The sequence below is a fragment of the Ambystoma mexicanum genome, chromosome 3p (genome assembly GCF_040938575.1).
Source record: "Ambystoma mexicanum isolate Mex_15411 chromosome 3p, UKY_AmexF1_1, whole genome shotgun sequence".
Classification (NCBI taxonomy): Eukaryota; Metazoa; Chordata; class Amphibia; order Caudata; family Ambystomatidae; genus Ambystoma; species Ambystoma mexicanum.
This window is the reverse complement of record NC_090925.1, coordinates 611,366,230-611,382,958: the sequence shown is the minus strand read 5'-3', so window position 1 is coordinate 611,382,958 and position 16,729 is coordinate 611,366,230. Positions and strand designations below refer to the sequence as shown.

The 16,729-nt window shown below is 52.7% G+C and overlaps 1 protein-coding gene across 4 annotated transcripts in view; it reads left to right on the top strand.

Moving 5' to 3' along the window:
* The window catches only part of CD40 (CD40 molecule), a 345,834-nt gene that overhangs the window by 291,993 nt on the left and 37,112 nt on the right, over positions 1 to 16,729 (top strand). For all 4 annotated transcript variants that reach the window (XR_011304313.1, XM_069651362.1, XM_069651361.1 and 1 more), the window contains one exon: positions 9,367 to 9,404. Coding sequence is in view for 3 of the 4 variants with exons in the window: in XM_069651362.1 (XP_069507463.1) it covers positions 9,367 to 9,404 (38 nt within the window). In the remaining variant the exon portion in view is untranslated. The remainder of the gene's footprint in view (positions 1 to 9,366; positions 9,405 to 16,729) is intronic.

Here is a 16,729-nt window from a genome sequence, read left to right as displayed (position 1 = left end):
CAGACATTCCTGTAAATAGTCACCATTTTCCACCCATTATCTAACCATTGATAATACCATGTTAACATTCCTCAAAGAAGAATATTTCACCCCGGGTGAAAGAGTTCTCATAAGATCTTTAAGGACCTTTCATTCGAAAGATGAGAATCCACAGGCAAACTGTCGACTATGTCATGAAATTACTAGATGGCTGAACTATATAAATTGACAGTGTGATAAGCATATGACAACGGATGTTAAGCTAAGAAATGTACCACCTTGATGACATTTGCCTGAAAGAATTCCAATTCTGTTGACCACACCAGCGAACCCAAGCCTTCTAGGCTGCATTATGGGCTGTAACCGGACTGGGTGATCGTGATCTCTGAAGCTGATTCTACAAGTACAACTGATGACCATTTACCCCTTAAATGAGCCAGACCACTAACTGTAGAGAATCAGACTTTATCCAAGCATGAAGTTCTCCAACGTGACCCAGAATTAGCTCCTTGACCACAAGAAACTAAATAGGAAAGTACCAATATTGTTAGTATGTTTTTGAACCATATCTGTGTCGGCCACAGAGGGGTGATCAGGGCCAGAAATACTACTTGTTTCTCTTTCTTTAATAGTCGAATGGAGGGGAAAGCCTGGTGATCGCCTGTCGCCCAAATCAGAAAGAGAGCATCTGTTGCTTCTGCGTATGGGTTTGGTCTTGGGTATTTGGATATGAGATTAAAAGATCTGTTAGCAAGAGCTCGCATTGAGCCTGCAGACCCATAAATACCTCCCAGGTCTTTGACTGCACCAACTGCGGTGTCCCTCAGATGTCTGTACAAGATAGTGAGTTTCCAGAAGGTAGTCTGCCCTCACCAAGAGAAGGAACTGGGGCCAAACATTGACTGCTGGGTCAGACAGTCTGTCCGTTTCCATGCCCCCTAGTCTGTTTATATACTGTACTGCTGACTTATTGTGCATTAGAACGCTGACTCTGCAATTACAGCTTTCGGAAACTGCATGCCACAAGGGAACATGCAAGAATCTCTAGCATTTATATTCCACAGAGACTCCTGAGATGGCCATGGACTGCCAGGCCAAGTTGATCCCCATCTTGGTCCCCAACCTCTCATACTTGCATGTGACTCCTAGCATAGATCTGGCACAGAAGGTAATATCTCTTCCATTCCGTTCATCTAGATTTCCACCAATCTAGTGTTGCTGTTGCTTCTGCAGCGAGCAGCACCCACTAGGTAAGTAGCCTTGAGGTCCAGATGCATGCAAATGTTTGGCTCATCAATACATCCCTCAAGGAGACAATTTTATCCATCTTGAAATGACGGCAAACACTTGATTTCAGTGTCAACGTATATGGATGTGCAAGTAAAAGTGGCCTTAGTTAATAAGAGCATACACATTAAAATGAAAATGCTAATGAAGACAACAACAGTCAAGCTTTCTCCACTTGGACAAGAAGTCCATGTTGTGTGCAGGTGATCAGATGATCTTTCTTTTGGTTGTGGGCTAAAGTTGTTAACTCCTGGTTGGGTGTGGGTTACAGAATCATACTTGATGTTCCTTATGGATTGCCAGTGTTATCCAGTGTTGCCTGACTGTTGCTTTCTGGATGTTATTTAATGTACGGTGTTGGTTACTGTTGTGGTGACAAGGAGTAAAGAGACTGACCAAGTGGTGCAGTAGTGGTTGCTATAGACTTTTATCAAATGAAAACCAAACCCATATATCCCTAACTCTGAAGGGGTTTCCCTACCTAAACTTAAACTTGGGAGCCTGTCAGGAAATCTGTGTGAGTCAAAACAGAAATACACCATCCCGGCCACAGAGGCTCCTATTCTATCCCTGTCACTGCAACAAAATACCATAAAGTCCAGCTACTGTTTGTAATCCACGAGAATGACTCCCTTTTCCTGGGTGTAAAGTGTACAAACGCCTCGCCTCTCGGGTTTGTTCCAACAAGTTCCTGGTTCTTCATAACTGAACAGAAAAACAGTCGCACAAATTTCTCGTGAGGCTAGGAGAATGACTCCCTTCTGCTATCTGGTTGCCGAATGCTTTTCACAATTGTCGGTAAGATTTGATTCTTCCTTATGGAGGTTTTCACATTCTCTCGGTTTCTTTCCACAACTCTCGATCTGCCCCACTGGGACAATGAAGCCAGTTTCCCAGAGTCCCTTCTGACTCTCCAGCACCATGCTCTCGTGGAACTAGACTTGGGCTTATATCACAAATGGGTTTACTATGTTCCCTTTCTTAATAGTTTATACTCTCAAAAGGTTTGCTACTTTTCTGTTTCAAATTCAATGAAAATTACAATGTTCACGGTTTTCTCATCTTTGAGGAAGGCAAGGTTGTGAGCTGAAAAGACCAGCCTCTTGGCAGGACGTGGTGTCAACATTGGTGTTGACAGAAGATGATTGGGCTCAGTGGGCCAGCCCTAGATGATTTTGAGGTGTGTACAAGGGTTCCCTCTCCAAGGTTTTGGCAAGGGTTTTCCCCTGACGCTCGATGTTTGGAGAGAGGAGAGCATAAACTATACCCGGGCCTCCAACCCTTTTAGGCCCCTCGGTTGTACTTTCCAGGATTGATAAGACAACCCCCTTTTACGCTGTTTCAGGGAGTTGGGCATGTTGGTTTTGCCATCAACTTATCTTCTTCTTCTCAATTGCTGATGTAGGTGTTCTTAGCTCATGTTATTCACTGTTCACCCTTGTTGCCTTAAGTTTTGTTGAATGTTTAAAAAGTTTCTTAAACAGCTCATCCATTCTCTCCCGGAATTTTGTTAACTCACGTTATCTGTAATAGGGTCGGGATGCTTCGCTAGGTCGGTAGGATTTCAGATAACTGTGAATTGCCTTCTCGCCCTTTCGTCGTGATTCGCTTCTGTGGTCCGGTACTGATGGCTAGCGGAAAGTGGACCAGGGTCTCGTCCTTCCTTCTTTGTACAGAACGTCCAGCAACCACCTCTCTGGTTACTGTTCAGGTCTGTGTAGGCAGCTGTATTAACGGATAGGGTTGGCAGTTTCAGCGCAGTTGTCGGACCGCCTGGTCTACCCACTAGAGGTCACGCCACCATAAACCAATCTTCATCCTTCTGTGGGGCACACTCGTAGCTCTGTGAGAAGGATGTTATTCCGTTTTGGGTCTTACTTTCAGCATGGTATGCTATTTTACTTTTAGTGACGGCATACTCCTATGAAGTTACAGGATGCTCTGCAGCATGGGGTCTGGCAGGGATTCACATGCTCATGAATATTCCCAGTCAGGCTGGGAATCCTCGGTAAAAGAAAAACAATTTCACTTTCACGTAAAAACTGTATTTCTCCTCTAAACCAATCACTGTCCTCTGGGTCATAATGCCCCCATCCAATGACAGTCCTCTCCCTAAGCCCCTCCTCTGGCAGCTATCTTCAGATTGTTACCGCACGCTTCAGTGTTGGGAGTTCTTGAGCTTGCTCTGTGAGATATTTGTAATTTCTTTAGTGTTTTTGACAGAATAAGTTCTATTGTTTTTTTTCAAAGAAGCCCCTGTGCTCTTTGCTGCTCCTGCCGAAGCGGGGACCTGTTGTCAGTGAAGTCCTGCACACCTCAAGGGCGAAGATCGTTGAAGATTCTAGAAGGCCATCGGGCCTACTTTGCGCCCTCTGACCATGATGAAGGAAAAGGAGGGAAGGTCCCTCTTCAGGCCCTGCACCAAATGCGGACTACGAAATGTGTTTGTGGAGGACAAGCACCTGCAATGCCTCTACTACCTGCAGCAGGACCACAGGGAGGTGGTGTGTGAGATGTGCCTTGGGTTCTCCAAGAAGACGACGGACAGGCACAGTAGATTGGTGACGTGGCTTAACGCCAAGGTGTCTGATCCATGCTCCAATCAGGGTCATGCCTCACCCAGTAACGGCCAGTCAGAGGAGCAATCTTCTAAGTCCTTTGAGGGCGCCTCATCCGTGGGGGAGACGCAAGTCCGATTACACAGAAGTGGGTCCCAAGGTGGATAGGGCCCGATCGGCATCACCTTCCACCTCCATTGCCAGCTGGCAATCGAGCTCCTCTTTGAAGAGAAAGGGCCTCATTACAACTCAGGCGGTATGGGGTTTACGGCAGCGTTAACAGCGCCGACCCTTACCGCCTGATTACGAGGTCCCCTAGCGCCATGGTGCTTTTAACACCTGCTTTTAGCAGGTGTTAAAATCCATGGCGCTAAGGGACCATGGAGTTAATTACGCCACCGTAATTTACGGTGGCGTAATTAACGCCTTCCCCACTCCCATTATGCCCTATGGGGCAAAAATGGGAATGGGGAAGGGTAAATGGGGATTGGGGACTTACCGCCCCGCCAAGGTCGGAATGGGGCGGTAAGTCCGCCAACCACCATGGCGTAAACGTAGTTTACGCCATGGTGGTAAAGTCACGGCCCAGGCGGTAACTTACCGCCTGGGTCGTAATGAGGCCCAAAGTCTTCTACCTCGGCTAAACTGCGTGTGAAATCCGAGAAGCCACGGAAGGAGGAGAAGAAGGCTGAACAGCCCAAGCAGGCTCAACCGGCTCAGGATTGGACCTCGTTGATGGCATCATTGACTGCTACTACCACAGCAGCTAAGGGCGCTGATCCTGCAAAGGTAACCCCTGCAGCTCAGAAGGTGTCCCTACCCCTAAGGCGCGACACCGGCTCAGTGACTTTGGCAAAGTCTACTGGCACGCCAGAAGGGGGGAACCCGGCCCAGGCCCCGGTTCAAGACCCACAGGGGCGAAAAGGGAGGAAGGCGGGGAGTCCCCGAAACAGCCCTCCCAGGCCGTCGCCCAAGCTATGGAGGTCTCGTCCACAGACGATTAAGACCAGGAGTCCTTGCACATGGTCCACAAGAACATTGAAGAGGATGATGGTGACGACGGCGCATGGCCTAATTGTCCTGTTCTGCCTTCTCAGCCGAGGGACACTTCCTTGGACATTCTGTTGACCCTGCACATCTTGTTGTCTGAGATCCAGATGAGGATGCCTCCGGCTTCGGCACCTGTGGTCCCCCAGGTACCCTATCAGCCTCCAGCGAAGAAGAGGAAGCCTCCTCCGACGGCCCCATTCCAACCTCCGCCACCACGTCAGGTCTCTTCTCCCCCAGCAGACCCAGACACTGGGACTGATACAGCCACAATGATGGATGACGAAGAGGATATCGCAGCAGATGGCGAATCTCCATATTTGGATGCTCCACATAGGGTGCCCCCATCGTATGAGGTGGGATCGTTCCACACCAAGATCTCAAGAGCCACCGAACTGTTCCAGCTAGTGCCCGAGGAAACCAAGAAGGAGGGCTTCTTGTACCAGAGGCGCGAGGCCAAGAGGAAGACGATCATGGTGGTGCCCCTTCTGGACGACGTTTGGGAAGAGGGCCTGGTCCCCATGAAGAACCCTTGCAGGGCTCCAGCCAAACGGGATAGGCTGGAGAAGAAATATCAAGTGCTGGACTCCACACCCAAGTGCCTGAGGTCGCAGTCATCGCCGGATTCGGTGGTATCTGCGGCCGCGAGGAAACGGTCAGCCAACCTGTCCTCATCATCTTAGTTCCCTCCGAACAGTGAGGGGAAGAGGATGGACACTATCGGAAAGGTGATTTACACCACTTCATCCACTATCAAGGTGGCCAATGCACTGGTGGTCCTAGCCAGGTACGACGGGGAGTTGTGGTTATTCTCGAGTTCCTCCCCAACAATGATAAGATGGAGGCAATCGCTCTCTTCCAGGAATGGGAGGTAGTCTGATCACGCCATCACAGTGGCGGTGGACGTCGCCGACACGGGGTGCCGGCAAATGGAGACGGGTGTCTGCCTTCGTCGCCAAGTCTGGATCAAGGCCACAAATTTCTGCCAGGAGGTCCAAATGAAGGTGCTGGACATGCCCTTCGATGGAGATAATCTATTTGAGAAAGTCGTTGACTAGTCTCTCCAGGCCATCAAACCGGATATGGAGATAGCCCATGCTTGGGCACTCACCCAAGGACACACCCTGGAGTTTCAATGCAGGTGTCCGCGGATTCCTCCCGTTACCCATCAAGAGAAGCACATCCCTCAGCTCCTAGAGGAGGTATGGGCCATGCTGCGAAAAGCGGCGATACAGCTAGTTACCCAGCGGCTCTGGGGCTCTGGAGTATATTCCAGATACTTTCCGGTCAGAAAGACAGGAGGCTGGGAGGCCCATCCTAGACCTACAACGTCTGAACAAATACCTAAAGTCCCAAAAGTTCAGGATTGTCACATTGCAACACGTGCTCAGCCAACTGGAAAGAGGAGACTTCTTAACGTTGTTCGACCTGGAGGACGCCTACTTCCACATCCCCATTCACAAGAAGCATCAAAAGATTCGATGCTTTGAGTTACAGGGGCTGCGCTACCAGTTCAAGGCTCTACCTTTCGGTTTGAAGTCTGCCCCCAGAGTGTTCACGAAATGCCTGCCACCAGTGGCGGCCCATCTGCATCTGCAGGGCATACACGTATACCTGTAACTGGATGACTGGCTGATTCGCGTCCGCTCGCGGGAGCTGGCCGACGGACAGACTGAGACGACCGCCCAGCTACTGACGGTTCTGGGATTCTCTATCAACTATCCAAAGTCCTGCTTAAAGCCATAACAAAATGCGCTGCTCCTAGGCGCCAGACTCAATACAGTATCTTGCCTGGCATTGCCCTTGAAGGAGAGGGTAGCAGCCATTCAAGGAAAGGTGCAACGACTGTCGTCGACTAAGACAGCCACGGTACAGGCCAACAAGTTGTTACTGGACATGTTGTCCTGCATCTACCTCATCCAGCTCTGCAGGCTGCAAATGCGACCCCTTCAGGAATTCCTGGACACTCGCTTGGATACAGGTGTTCCGGAAGCTTCACGGACAAGATCTCTCAATGACGAGTTCCATCAGGCGATAGGATGGTGGGGTGTCCGCTCCAACATCGCCCAAGGCACGGGATTTCAGAACTCCCATACCAGGAGTCGGTTGCCACGGACATCTCCCTGGAAGGATGGGGAGCGCACACCAGACGTCTGCCCGCCAGAGGCCTGTGGATGCCGGAGGAGATGGATCTTCATATCAACATCCTGGAGCTATGGGCAGTGTTCTGGGCCCTCAAGTTGTTCATTCTGTCTCTGAAAGCCAAGGTGGTGGGGATCTTCACGGAAAACACTGCCAGCATGTTCTACACAAGGAAGCAGGGGGGGCACTCGCTCCCTGGCTCTTTCCAAGGAGCCGCAGGACTTGTGGTGCTGCGCCGTCAGACAAGGAATGTTCATTGTCCCACTCCACCTGGAAGGAGTCAAGAGCACCATCGCAGACTCCCCCAGCAGGCAACTGTGCTCCTGCCACGAGTGGGAGCTTCGTGAGGATCAGGTGGACCACCTATCAATCAAATGGCGCAGGCCTCAGGTGGATCTGTTCGCGACAGCAGTAAACTCCAAGTGCCAGGAGTTTTCACCAGCCAGGGAGCCTGGGGGATGAGTTTCCTCCATTCCCTCTCCTGCTATGAGTTATCAGCACACTCTGTGTCCATGCAAGATGATACTAATTGTCCCGGTGTGGCCAAGGCAGATTTGGTATCCTGACCTTCTAAGCCTGTCTGTGGTGCCCCCGGTCAAGCTGCCAGTGGTTCTGGATCTTCTCACCAGAGAAGGAGGCGCAATCCTTCAACACGACCCAGGATCGCTGAACCGGAGGGCTTGGTGCCCGCGGACTGCAGGGAGGTCCTCGCCAAGGCCAGGGCATCATCAACTTTTAAGTGCTACCGTCACAAGTGGAAGCGCTTCGCTACGTGGTGCCGGTCTCAGAAGATTACCCCTCTCACAGTCATGGCCCGCAGATCCTTCTATCCTCGGCCAAGGCCGGACTGGCGCATGCCTCTATCAAGGCACATCTGGCGGCTATCTCCTGCTACACCAGGTCTCCGGGTAGATTGTTGCTTTGGTCCCACCAACTCTAAGGAATTTCTCAAAGACTTTTTTTTATCTTTCCTGCTGGTGAAGGCGCCTACCCCGGCGTGGGAACTCAGCGTGGTGCTGACAAGGCTGATGGAGGGCCCCCTTCGAGCCAATGCATCAGGCCCCTCTCAAGTTCCTGTGGTGGAAAACGGCTTTGCTTGTAACCATCACCTCTACCAGAAGGTAGGTGAAATCCAGGCCCTATCCTGCAAGCAACCATACCTGACTTTCCACAAATAGAGGGTGGTGCTGCGTACACACCCCTCTTTCATGCCAAAGGTTCCTTTGGAATTCCATCTCAACGAGCCTTTGGCGTGACCCGTTTTTTTTCTGATACCTTCGTCTCCAGCGGAAAAGGGCCATGCACTCGCTGGACATTGCTCATGCCCTGAAGTCTGTATGACCTGCACGAAGTTTTTTCGGAAGATCTCACAACTGTTTGTGAACTTTGATCCTGTGAACCATGGGAAGGCCTTGTCCAAGGTTTCCATTTCAAGGTGGCTCTCCGGCTGCATCACGCACTGTCATTGGTTGGCAATCTGACCGCTGCCTGGCCGTCAGAGCCCATTCCACCACAGCGATCGCTGTGATAATGGCGTTCCCTTCTGGTGTGCCCCTGGTGGACATCTGCAGGGCTGCTACGTGGAGATCCACACACACCTTCAAGAAGTTCTACTTTGTAGACAGGGATTCCGCGGAGGAGTCCAAAGTCGGCCAAGCAGTGCTACGCAACCTGTTTGCTTGAGGTGAGATTGTACCGGAGGTAAGAATTAATTGCTTCTGTTGCGCCTTGCCGCCTCCTGTGGTTGTATAATGTTGGACTGCTATGCACTCGTTATTCATGAGCATGTGAATCCATGCCAGACCCCATGCTCTACAAGGTTTAAGTTACTTACATGCAACGGTTGTTCTCCAGCATGGGTCCGGCATGGATTAACATGCGATCCCTTCCTCCATCCCCTCTGCAGCTCTTCTTGGTCATATTGCCACTTTACGTGCTAACCAAATCTGAAGATGGCTGCCAGGCGGGAGGGGCTTACTGAGAGTACTGTCATTCGATGAGGGCATTATAACCCAGAGGACGGTGATTGGTTTAGAGGAGAAAGTGAACGTTTTTCTTTTACTGAGGATTCCCAGCCTGACTGGGAATATTGATGAGCATGTGAATCCATGCCAGACCCACACTGGAGAACAATAGTTGCAGGTAAGTAACTTAAACCTTATTACAATGTTGCATGTGGGGTATATGTATCCCCATGTTAGGTACTTTGTTATTGCTTGTTCGTTGATGGGCTCCAGATCTTCTTTTATCTTGTTTACTGAATGTTACCCCTTGTTAGATGGTTGTGTCCTGTGTGTTAGAGACATAATCAAAGTACTTGTAATGGTTGATGTTCACTTGTTTTCTTTTTCAGACCCCTTAAATTGCAAGAAAATGTTTGAGCAGAAACAGGTAGGTGGTCTCAAAGAACATCCACAGTAAGTAACAATTGTATTTCCCCACCTGTCAATGTCCTACCCCATTGCTAATCAATTAATATGCTCTTGAACAGCAAATCCCCTACTAATCATCACCACGAGCCCTGCATATCAATTGCATGTGCTCACCCGTCAGCGGTGTGGACCATTGCAATCGATAGCAAGTGATATGCAAACAATGAGCAGGTGCCCTGCCAATCAACCAGTAGCAAATTCTCCCCCGAAATCATTACATGTGCCTATCAGAAACATGATCACTGCCAATGAATAACTGGGGCCCTGTCAATGAGCAGTGAGTGCTTGCCAATAAATATCAAGTTCCCTGCCAATCACTGGGATGTCACATGTCAATCAAGCTACCTGCACTTTCTTTTATGATACCGTAATTTCTTTTCTCCAGCATGGGTTCTGGCATGGATTCACATGCTCATGAATATTCCCCGTCGCCAGGCCGGGAATCCTCGGTATAGAGAAAAATCAGTATCAGTTTTGTTTCTGATCTGTCTTTCTTAGTTGTAACCAATCACTGGTCTCTGGGTCATACTGCCCCAGCCAGTGACTGCCCTCTCCCTAGGCCCCGCCTCTGGCAGCCATCCTCAGATTTTTTCCGCATGTTCAAGTGTTGGGAGTCCTCGTGCTTAGCTCTCAAGCTTTTGCTGCATTTTCGTGCTTTTTCAGGAGATTTTTCTCATTTTTCGGTTAAATAGAGCCTTAAGCTCCACCATTTCTACATCCGATCAACGGGGATCCGTTTCAGAGTTTTCTACGCCCCTCAAGGGTGAAGATTTCATCGAGTTGCGCTTTTGGAGGATTCCAGAAGTTCCGAGTCCTACCCCGGACATGGCCCAGGAGAAAGGAAGCTCGACGCCCGGGAAGCTGTTCAGGACCTGCCCTGGATGCCAGCTTCAGAATGTTTTCAAGGAGGACGAGCATTCGTTATGCCTCTACTGTCTCCATGGGGACAAGACACACACGGAGAAGGACTGTGCGTTTTGTGGGAACATGTCGGAGCGGACCATGAAGGATCGCCACCTCCGTCTCGCCAACATGCTGGAAGGGAAGAGCCCGTCAGGCGAGAAGAAGAAAAAGAAGTCAGAGCGGTCTTCTAAGTCCTGTGAGGGCGCCCCGGCGACGGGGGTCCAACAAAAGGCCAAGCACTGCGAGTCCGCGGGCACCGGGAGCGCCGAACGGTCGGGCTCCTTGGCTGCCAGACAGGGCGCATCCTCCCCGGCGCCATCAACCACGAGCCAATGCTCTGGCTCGGGTAAGAGGAAGTCCAAGAACCCGGCAAAGCTTCTGGAGAGGCCCCGGTCGATCTCCGGCAGAGGGGGAGCGAGGCTCGGACCCTCCCCCCAAGGTAAAGGCCCCAGGCGTACAGAAGGTGACGATGGCCTTAATTCACCCTGCTAATACCTCGATTGAGGATGTCGCAGTGGCCCTGGCTCAGTCTGTGGAGGCTACGCCAGTGGAGGCGACCTCAGGACCCAGAGTCTCCCTGCCATCGCGGAGGGAGTCATCTTTCAGGCCCATTGAGAAGACCCCCACGAAGTCCTCGTTGGAAAAGGTGGGGGTGGGGCAGGTGGCCATCGTGGATACGGACACGACCTCTGAAGAAGAGCTCATCGAAGTCGTGAAAGAGGGCCCAGCCCATCGGGAGGGATCCCGACGAGGACGAGAGCGACGGTGTCGCCGATGAGGTTCCTCAAGAGCCCTCGCGCCCGTCGTTTCCGACGCCGCAGGACACTTCGGCGGCCATTTTGTAAGCGATTCAGTCCTTATGCTCGGAGATAAGGACAAGGTTGCCCCTCCCACCGATGGAGGTACCTGAGCCAGACCCGACGGGGGAACCGGAGCCAGGACCTTCGGAAAGTCCACCGCATAAGAGGAGGACGACGCATCCTACGCCACCTCTCCCACCTCTGCGGCCTGCTCTGCCTTCCCCCCGGTCTACTACCCACGGAGATGATACAGGCACGGACACGGCTACAACAGGTACAGATGACAGAGGCGACGACGGGACGTGTCCCCCATTGCCCCCTGCTCGGGCGTCCCCGCCCGGCGAGATTGGATCCTTTCATGCCATGATTTCCAGGGCATCCGAGCTCTTCCAGCTCTGCCCAGAAGAGAAGAAGGAAGGGTTCCTTTACCAACAGTGCGAGGCTAAAAGGAAGACGGTCCTCACCGTACCACTTCTTGATGACATCTGGGATGAGGGGCTCGCCCTCCTCAAGAACCCTGCTATGGCACCGGCAAAGAGGGACCGGTACGAGAAGAAGTACCGGGTCCCCGACACTGCCCCCTTGTGCCTTTAGCACAACCTACCCCAGATTCGGTCGTCTCGGCGGCGGCAAACAAGAAAGCTGGGGGGGGGCATCGGCCTCGACATCAACTTCCCCGCCGGCCCGCGAGGGCAGGAAGCTGGACATGATGGGACGACGGGTCATCTCATCCGCAGCGACGACTATCAAGGCGGCCAACGCCCTGGCTATCGTAGCCCGCTACGACAGGGAGCTGTGGTTCAAAATCGCCCCTCTGTTGGACTTCCTTCCGGGCGCCAAAAGGGCTGAGGCCCTTGAAATCCTACAGGAAGGTGAGATTGCTTCGGACCACGCCATCACGGTGGCAACGGACATCGCCGACACCGGTTTCCGTCAGTTGGGCAACGGCGTTTGCCTGAGACCACGAGGATGACTCAAGGTGACGGATTTCCGCCGGGACGTACAAACCATGGTTTTGGACATGCCCTTCGACGGGAACAACCTGTTCGGGAAGGCGGTTGAGTCCCTTCAGGCCATCAAGACAGACACAGAGACTGCCCGGGCTCTGGGAGTGCTCCAACAGCGACGGCCGTCCTTTCGGAGCTCCGGAGGCAGACAAGGTGCCTCCAAGGGATCCGGCAGTGGCTCCTCCACATACCGCCAAGCGGCAAGATTTTCGTCCCAGGAAGCCTACAGCGGACGCAGCAAGTCGGGTGGTGCCCGTCGTCGACCGGGAGGTCAAGGAGGCAAGGCGGCCTCCAAACAAGATTGAACCGACCGTGGGGTCGGGCCCCCGCCGAAGCACCCCGGTGGGAGGCCGGCTGGCGAGGTTCGTCAGCGTGTGGGAGTCCATCTCCACCGACCGTTGGACGCCCTGGCCCAAGGGCACGCCATCAAGTTTCAGAAGTGGTGCCCTCGCATTCCACCCGTGGCCAGGAAGGAAAATCACGTCCCTCAACTACTGTTGGAAGTAAGGGCGATGCTCAAGAAGGGTGCCATCGAGCTCGTCCCAAAGAGGCTTCGGGGCTCTGGAGTTTACTCAAGGTACTTCCTCGTAAAAAAGACGACCGGAGAATGGCGCCCCATTCTGGACCTGCGACGACTGAACAAGTACATTAAGGCACAGAAGTTCCGGATGGCCACCCTCCAGCACGTGCTGGGACAGCTGGAGGAGGGGGATTTCCTGTCATCGTTGGACTTGGAGGATGTGTACTTCCACATCCCCATTCTAAAAGGACACCGAAAGTTCCTCAGGTTCGTGGTCCAAGGGCGGCACTACCAGTTCAAGGCCCTCCCGTTCGGATTGAAGTCGGCACCCAGGGTGTTCACCAAGTGCCTCGCACCGGTGGCGGCGCGGCTGCGCCTACAGGGGATCCAAGTCTACCCCTACCTGGACGACTGGCTCATCCAGGCAAGGACAAGGGAGCTCGCCATGGAGCACACTGCGAAGACCGTCCAGCTGCTCACGGACCTGGGATTCTCCATCAACTTTCCAAAATCCCACCTGGTTCCGTCGCAAGTCGCCCTGTTTCTGGGAGCCATGCTCGACACAGTGGCGCGGCTGGCCTCGCCGTCGGAGGAAAGGACCAGGACCATTCTGGGCAAGGTGCAGCGTCTGCTGGCCACGGACATGGCCAGGGTAAGATCTATCAAGTTCCTCCTCGGGATGATGTCCTCCTGCATTTATCTGGTGCGCCTTTGCAGGCTTTGGATGCGCCCCTTACAAGAGTTCCTCGATGCCCGCTGGGTCCAGTCGACGGGCAGCTTCGAGGACAGGAACCCTCTCAACGAGACGTTCTGTCAGGCGATCCGGTGGTGGGGTACCCGCTCTCATCTGGCAGCGGGCACGGACTTTCCCAGCTCAACAGGTGATGGTGATGAAGGACGCCTCCCTGGAAGGTTGGGGAGCGCACTCCGGAGATCTTCACGCGAGAGGCCTTTGGCTCCTGGAGGAGAAGTCACTCCACATCAACATCTTGGAGCTCCGCGCAGTGTTCTGGGCCCTCAGGTCTTTTCTTCCGTCCCTCAAGGGAAAGGTGGTGAGGATCTTCACCGACAACACCACCACGATGTTCTACATCCGGAAGCAGGGCAGAACCGGATCCCCTGCCCTAAGCCCAGGATCTGTGGAATTGGGCCATCGCCCAAGGGATGTTTCTGGTGCCTCTTCATCTGGCAGGAATAAAACACACGATCGCTGACTCACTCAGCAGAGAGCTGCGCTCGCGCCATGAGTGGGAACTACGCCAGGATCAAGTAGATCGACTCTTCCAACAATGGGGCGAACCCCAGATCGATCTCTTCGCGACGGCGACGAACTCCAAGTGCCGGAGGTTCGCCAGCAGGTTCCCCCAGCCGAGGAGCATGGGCGATGCTTTCTCGTTCCCCTGGGACGGCCTATTTCTTTATGCGTTCCCTCCGCTGCTCCAGCTCATCAACCAGCTCAAGAGGTCCTGGTGCAGGATGATCCTCGTCGCACCGGCGTGGCCGAGACAGATCTGGTTCCCGGACCTTCTGGACTTGTCAACGTCCACACCAGTCAAGCTGCCGACGGATGCAGATCTTCTCTACAGAGAAGGAGGCGCCATTCTTCACCACAACCCGGAGTCGCTGAACTTGCAGGCCTGGCTCCTGCAGCACTAGAGTTTGGAGGGTACGACATCCCGGCCGACTGCAGAGAGGTTCTTGCAAAGGCCAGGGCGTCCTCAACTCTCAAGTGCTACTGACATAAATGGAAGAGGTTCTCTGTCTGGTGCCGTGCACAGAAGATTAACCCTCTGCGGATTACGGCCCCTCAAGTATTGCCGTACCTACTGTCATTGGCCAAGGCTGGACTAGCTCACGCTTCCATCAAGATACATCTGGCCGCCATCTCACGATACACCAGAACTATGGGACGGGCGTCCTTGTGGTCTCATCGACTGGTGAAGGAATTTATGAAAGGATTGTTCTGATCATTCCTGCCGGTGAAGGCCCCTGCCCCGGCGTGGGAGCTCAACGTGGTGCTGACCAGACTCATGAGGCCCCCATTTGAGCCTATGCATTTGGCACCGTTGAAGTTTCTGTCGTGGAAGACAGCGTTTCTCGTGGCCATCACCTCCGCACGACGGGTGGGAGAGACCCAGGCCCTATCTTGCAAGCCGCCATACTTGACGTTTCACGACACAAGGGTGGTGCTGAGGACGCACCCCTCCTTCATGCTCAAGGTGCCGTCGGAATTCCACCTCAACGAACCCTTGGCGTTGCCAGTTTTCTTCCCGCCTCCTTCGTCGCCGGCTGAAAGGGCTCTGCACTCGCTGGACGTAGCTAGAGCGCTGAAGTTCTACGTGGACCGCACGAAGAGTTTTCGGAAGACATCACAGCTGTTTGTGAACTTTGGGACTGAATCAAGGGAAGGCTCTCTCGAAGACTTCCATTTCCAGATGGCTCTCCGGCTGCATCATGCGCTGTCACCGGTTGGCAAACCGACCGCTGCCCGGCCGTCCGAGAGCCCATTCGACCAGAGCGATCGCTGCTACTACGGCGTTCCTGTCTGGTGTGCCCCTGCTGGACATCTGGAGGGCTGCTACGTGGAGGTCTACGCACACCTTCACAAGATTCTACTGCGTCGATCGGGACTCCAGGGAGGAGTCCAGGGTCGGCCAAGCAGTGCTGCGCAACCTGTTCGCTTAAGGTGAGCCTGGTGAGGAGGTAAGAGATGCTTAATGTGGAGTTGTTGTATTGCATAATGTTGAGCCTGTTGCCACCTCCCGTAGTTGTGCATGTTTGTACTGCTATGTATTCTCTTATTCATGAGCATGTGAATCCATGCCAGACCCCATGCTGGAGAAGGACAAGTTACTTACCTGTAACTGTTGTTCTCCAGCATGGGTCTGGCATGGATTCACATGCGAACCCTCCCGTCTACCCCTCTGCGGCTCTTCACTAGGTCATACTGCCACTTTACGTGCTACCAAATCTGAGGATGGCTGCCAGAGGCGGGGCTTAGGGAGAGGGCAGTCATTGGCTGGGGGCAGTATGACCCAGAGACCAGTGATTGGTTACTACTAAGAAAGACAGATCAGAAACGAAACTGATACTGATTTTTTTCTATACCGAGGATTCCCGGCCTGACGACGGGGAATATTCATGAGCATGTGAATCCATGCCAGACCCATGCTGGAGAACAACAGTTACAGGTAAGTAACTTGTTCCTTTAACAAACTGTGGATAAAGACATATACATATCCATTATGTATCTTACATAAATTAGCGCAGGTTACATCTGTGTGTGTGTGTGTGTGTATATATATATATTTCTCATGTTTGTTAATCTGCTTAGAATCACATGCTGTGCATAGGTCCGACATCCAGTGGTCACTGCGGAGTACTGCATTTTGTTTTTCGTAGTCGAAAAGGGGACGTCGACAAGGCGTGTCTGTAACACTATCCCTATAGTGACGTGCGTTGTACCCACAATCCCTCACTCGTCGAGGTCCCTCAGATTGTTTTTTTCCACCCAGTTTCTGGTCGCCTTTCGCGGAGCTCCTAGAGAGACATTGCTATACTTGCCACGGACCTCGGTCCTTTTGTCATAACTTAATATACTGATAACGATCCCTCCCCCTCGACGTTAGCTGTGAAGCTGTTTCTCCGCCGAACTGATTTTCGACGGAGAGGAAGAGCGGAGGAGATCCTTCGGCGCTGCCGAACACGTGGCCAGGCCTCGACGGCCAACTTACAGTAGGGAGAGTGGGGGTTAGAACTTTGTCTCTTCTCTTTGAGAATGTCTTTCTTTCTCCCCTTTCTTTCCCTTGGGGTTGTTATCGCCAGCTATTATTGCCTCAGCTATGGAGAGGACACCATTTAAGTTTTGCCCACGCTGCAGGGGCAAATATACTTGGAAAGATAAGCACAAGCTCTGTAATCGTTGCTTACCCCTCGATCACATAGAGAACAGCTGCGCAGCCTGCAAGCTCTTAAAACCCAGGACTCTTAAAGAACGTAGGGTTAAGAGGTGGGCGGACTACGCGATGTCGAAGTCAGTTTCCTCACCCGCTGC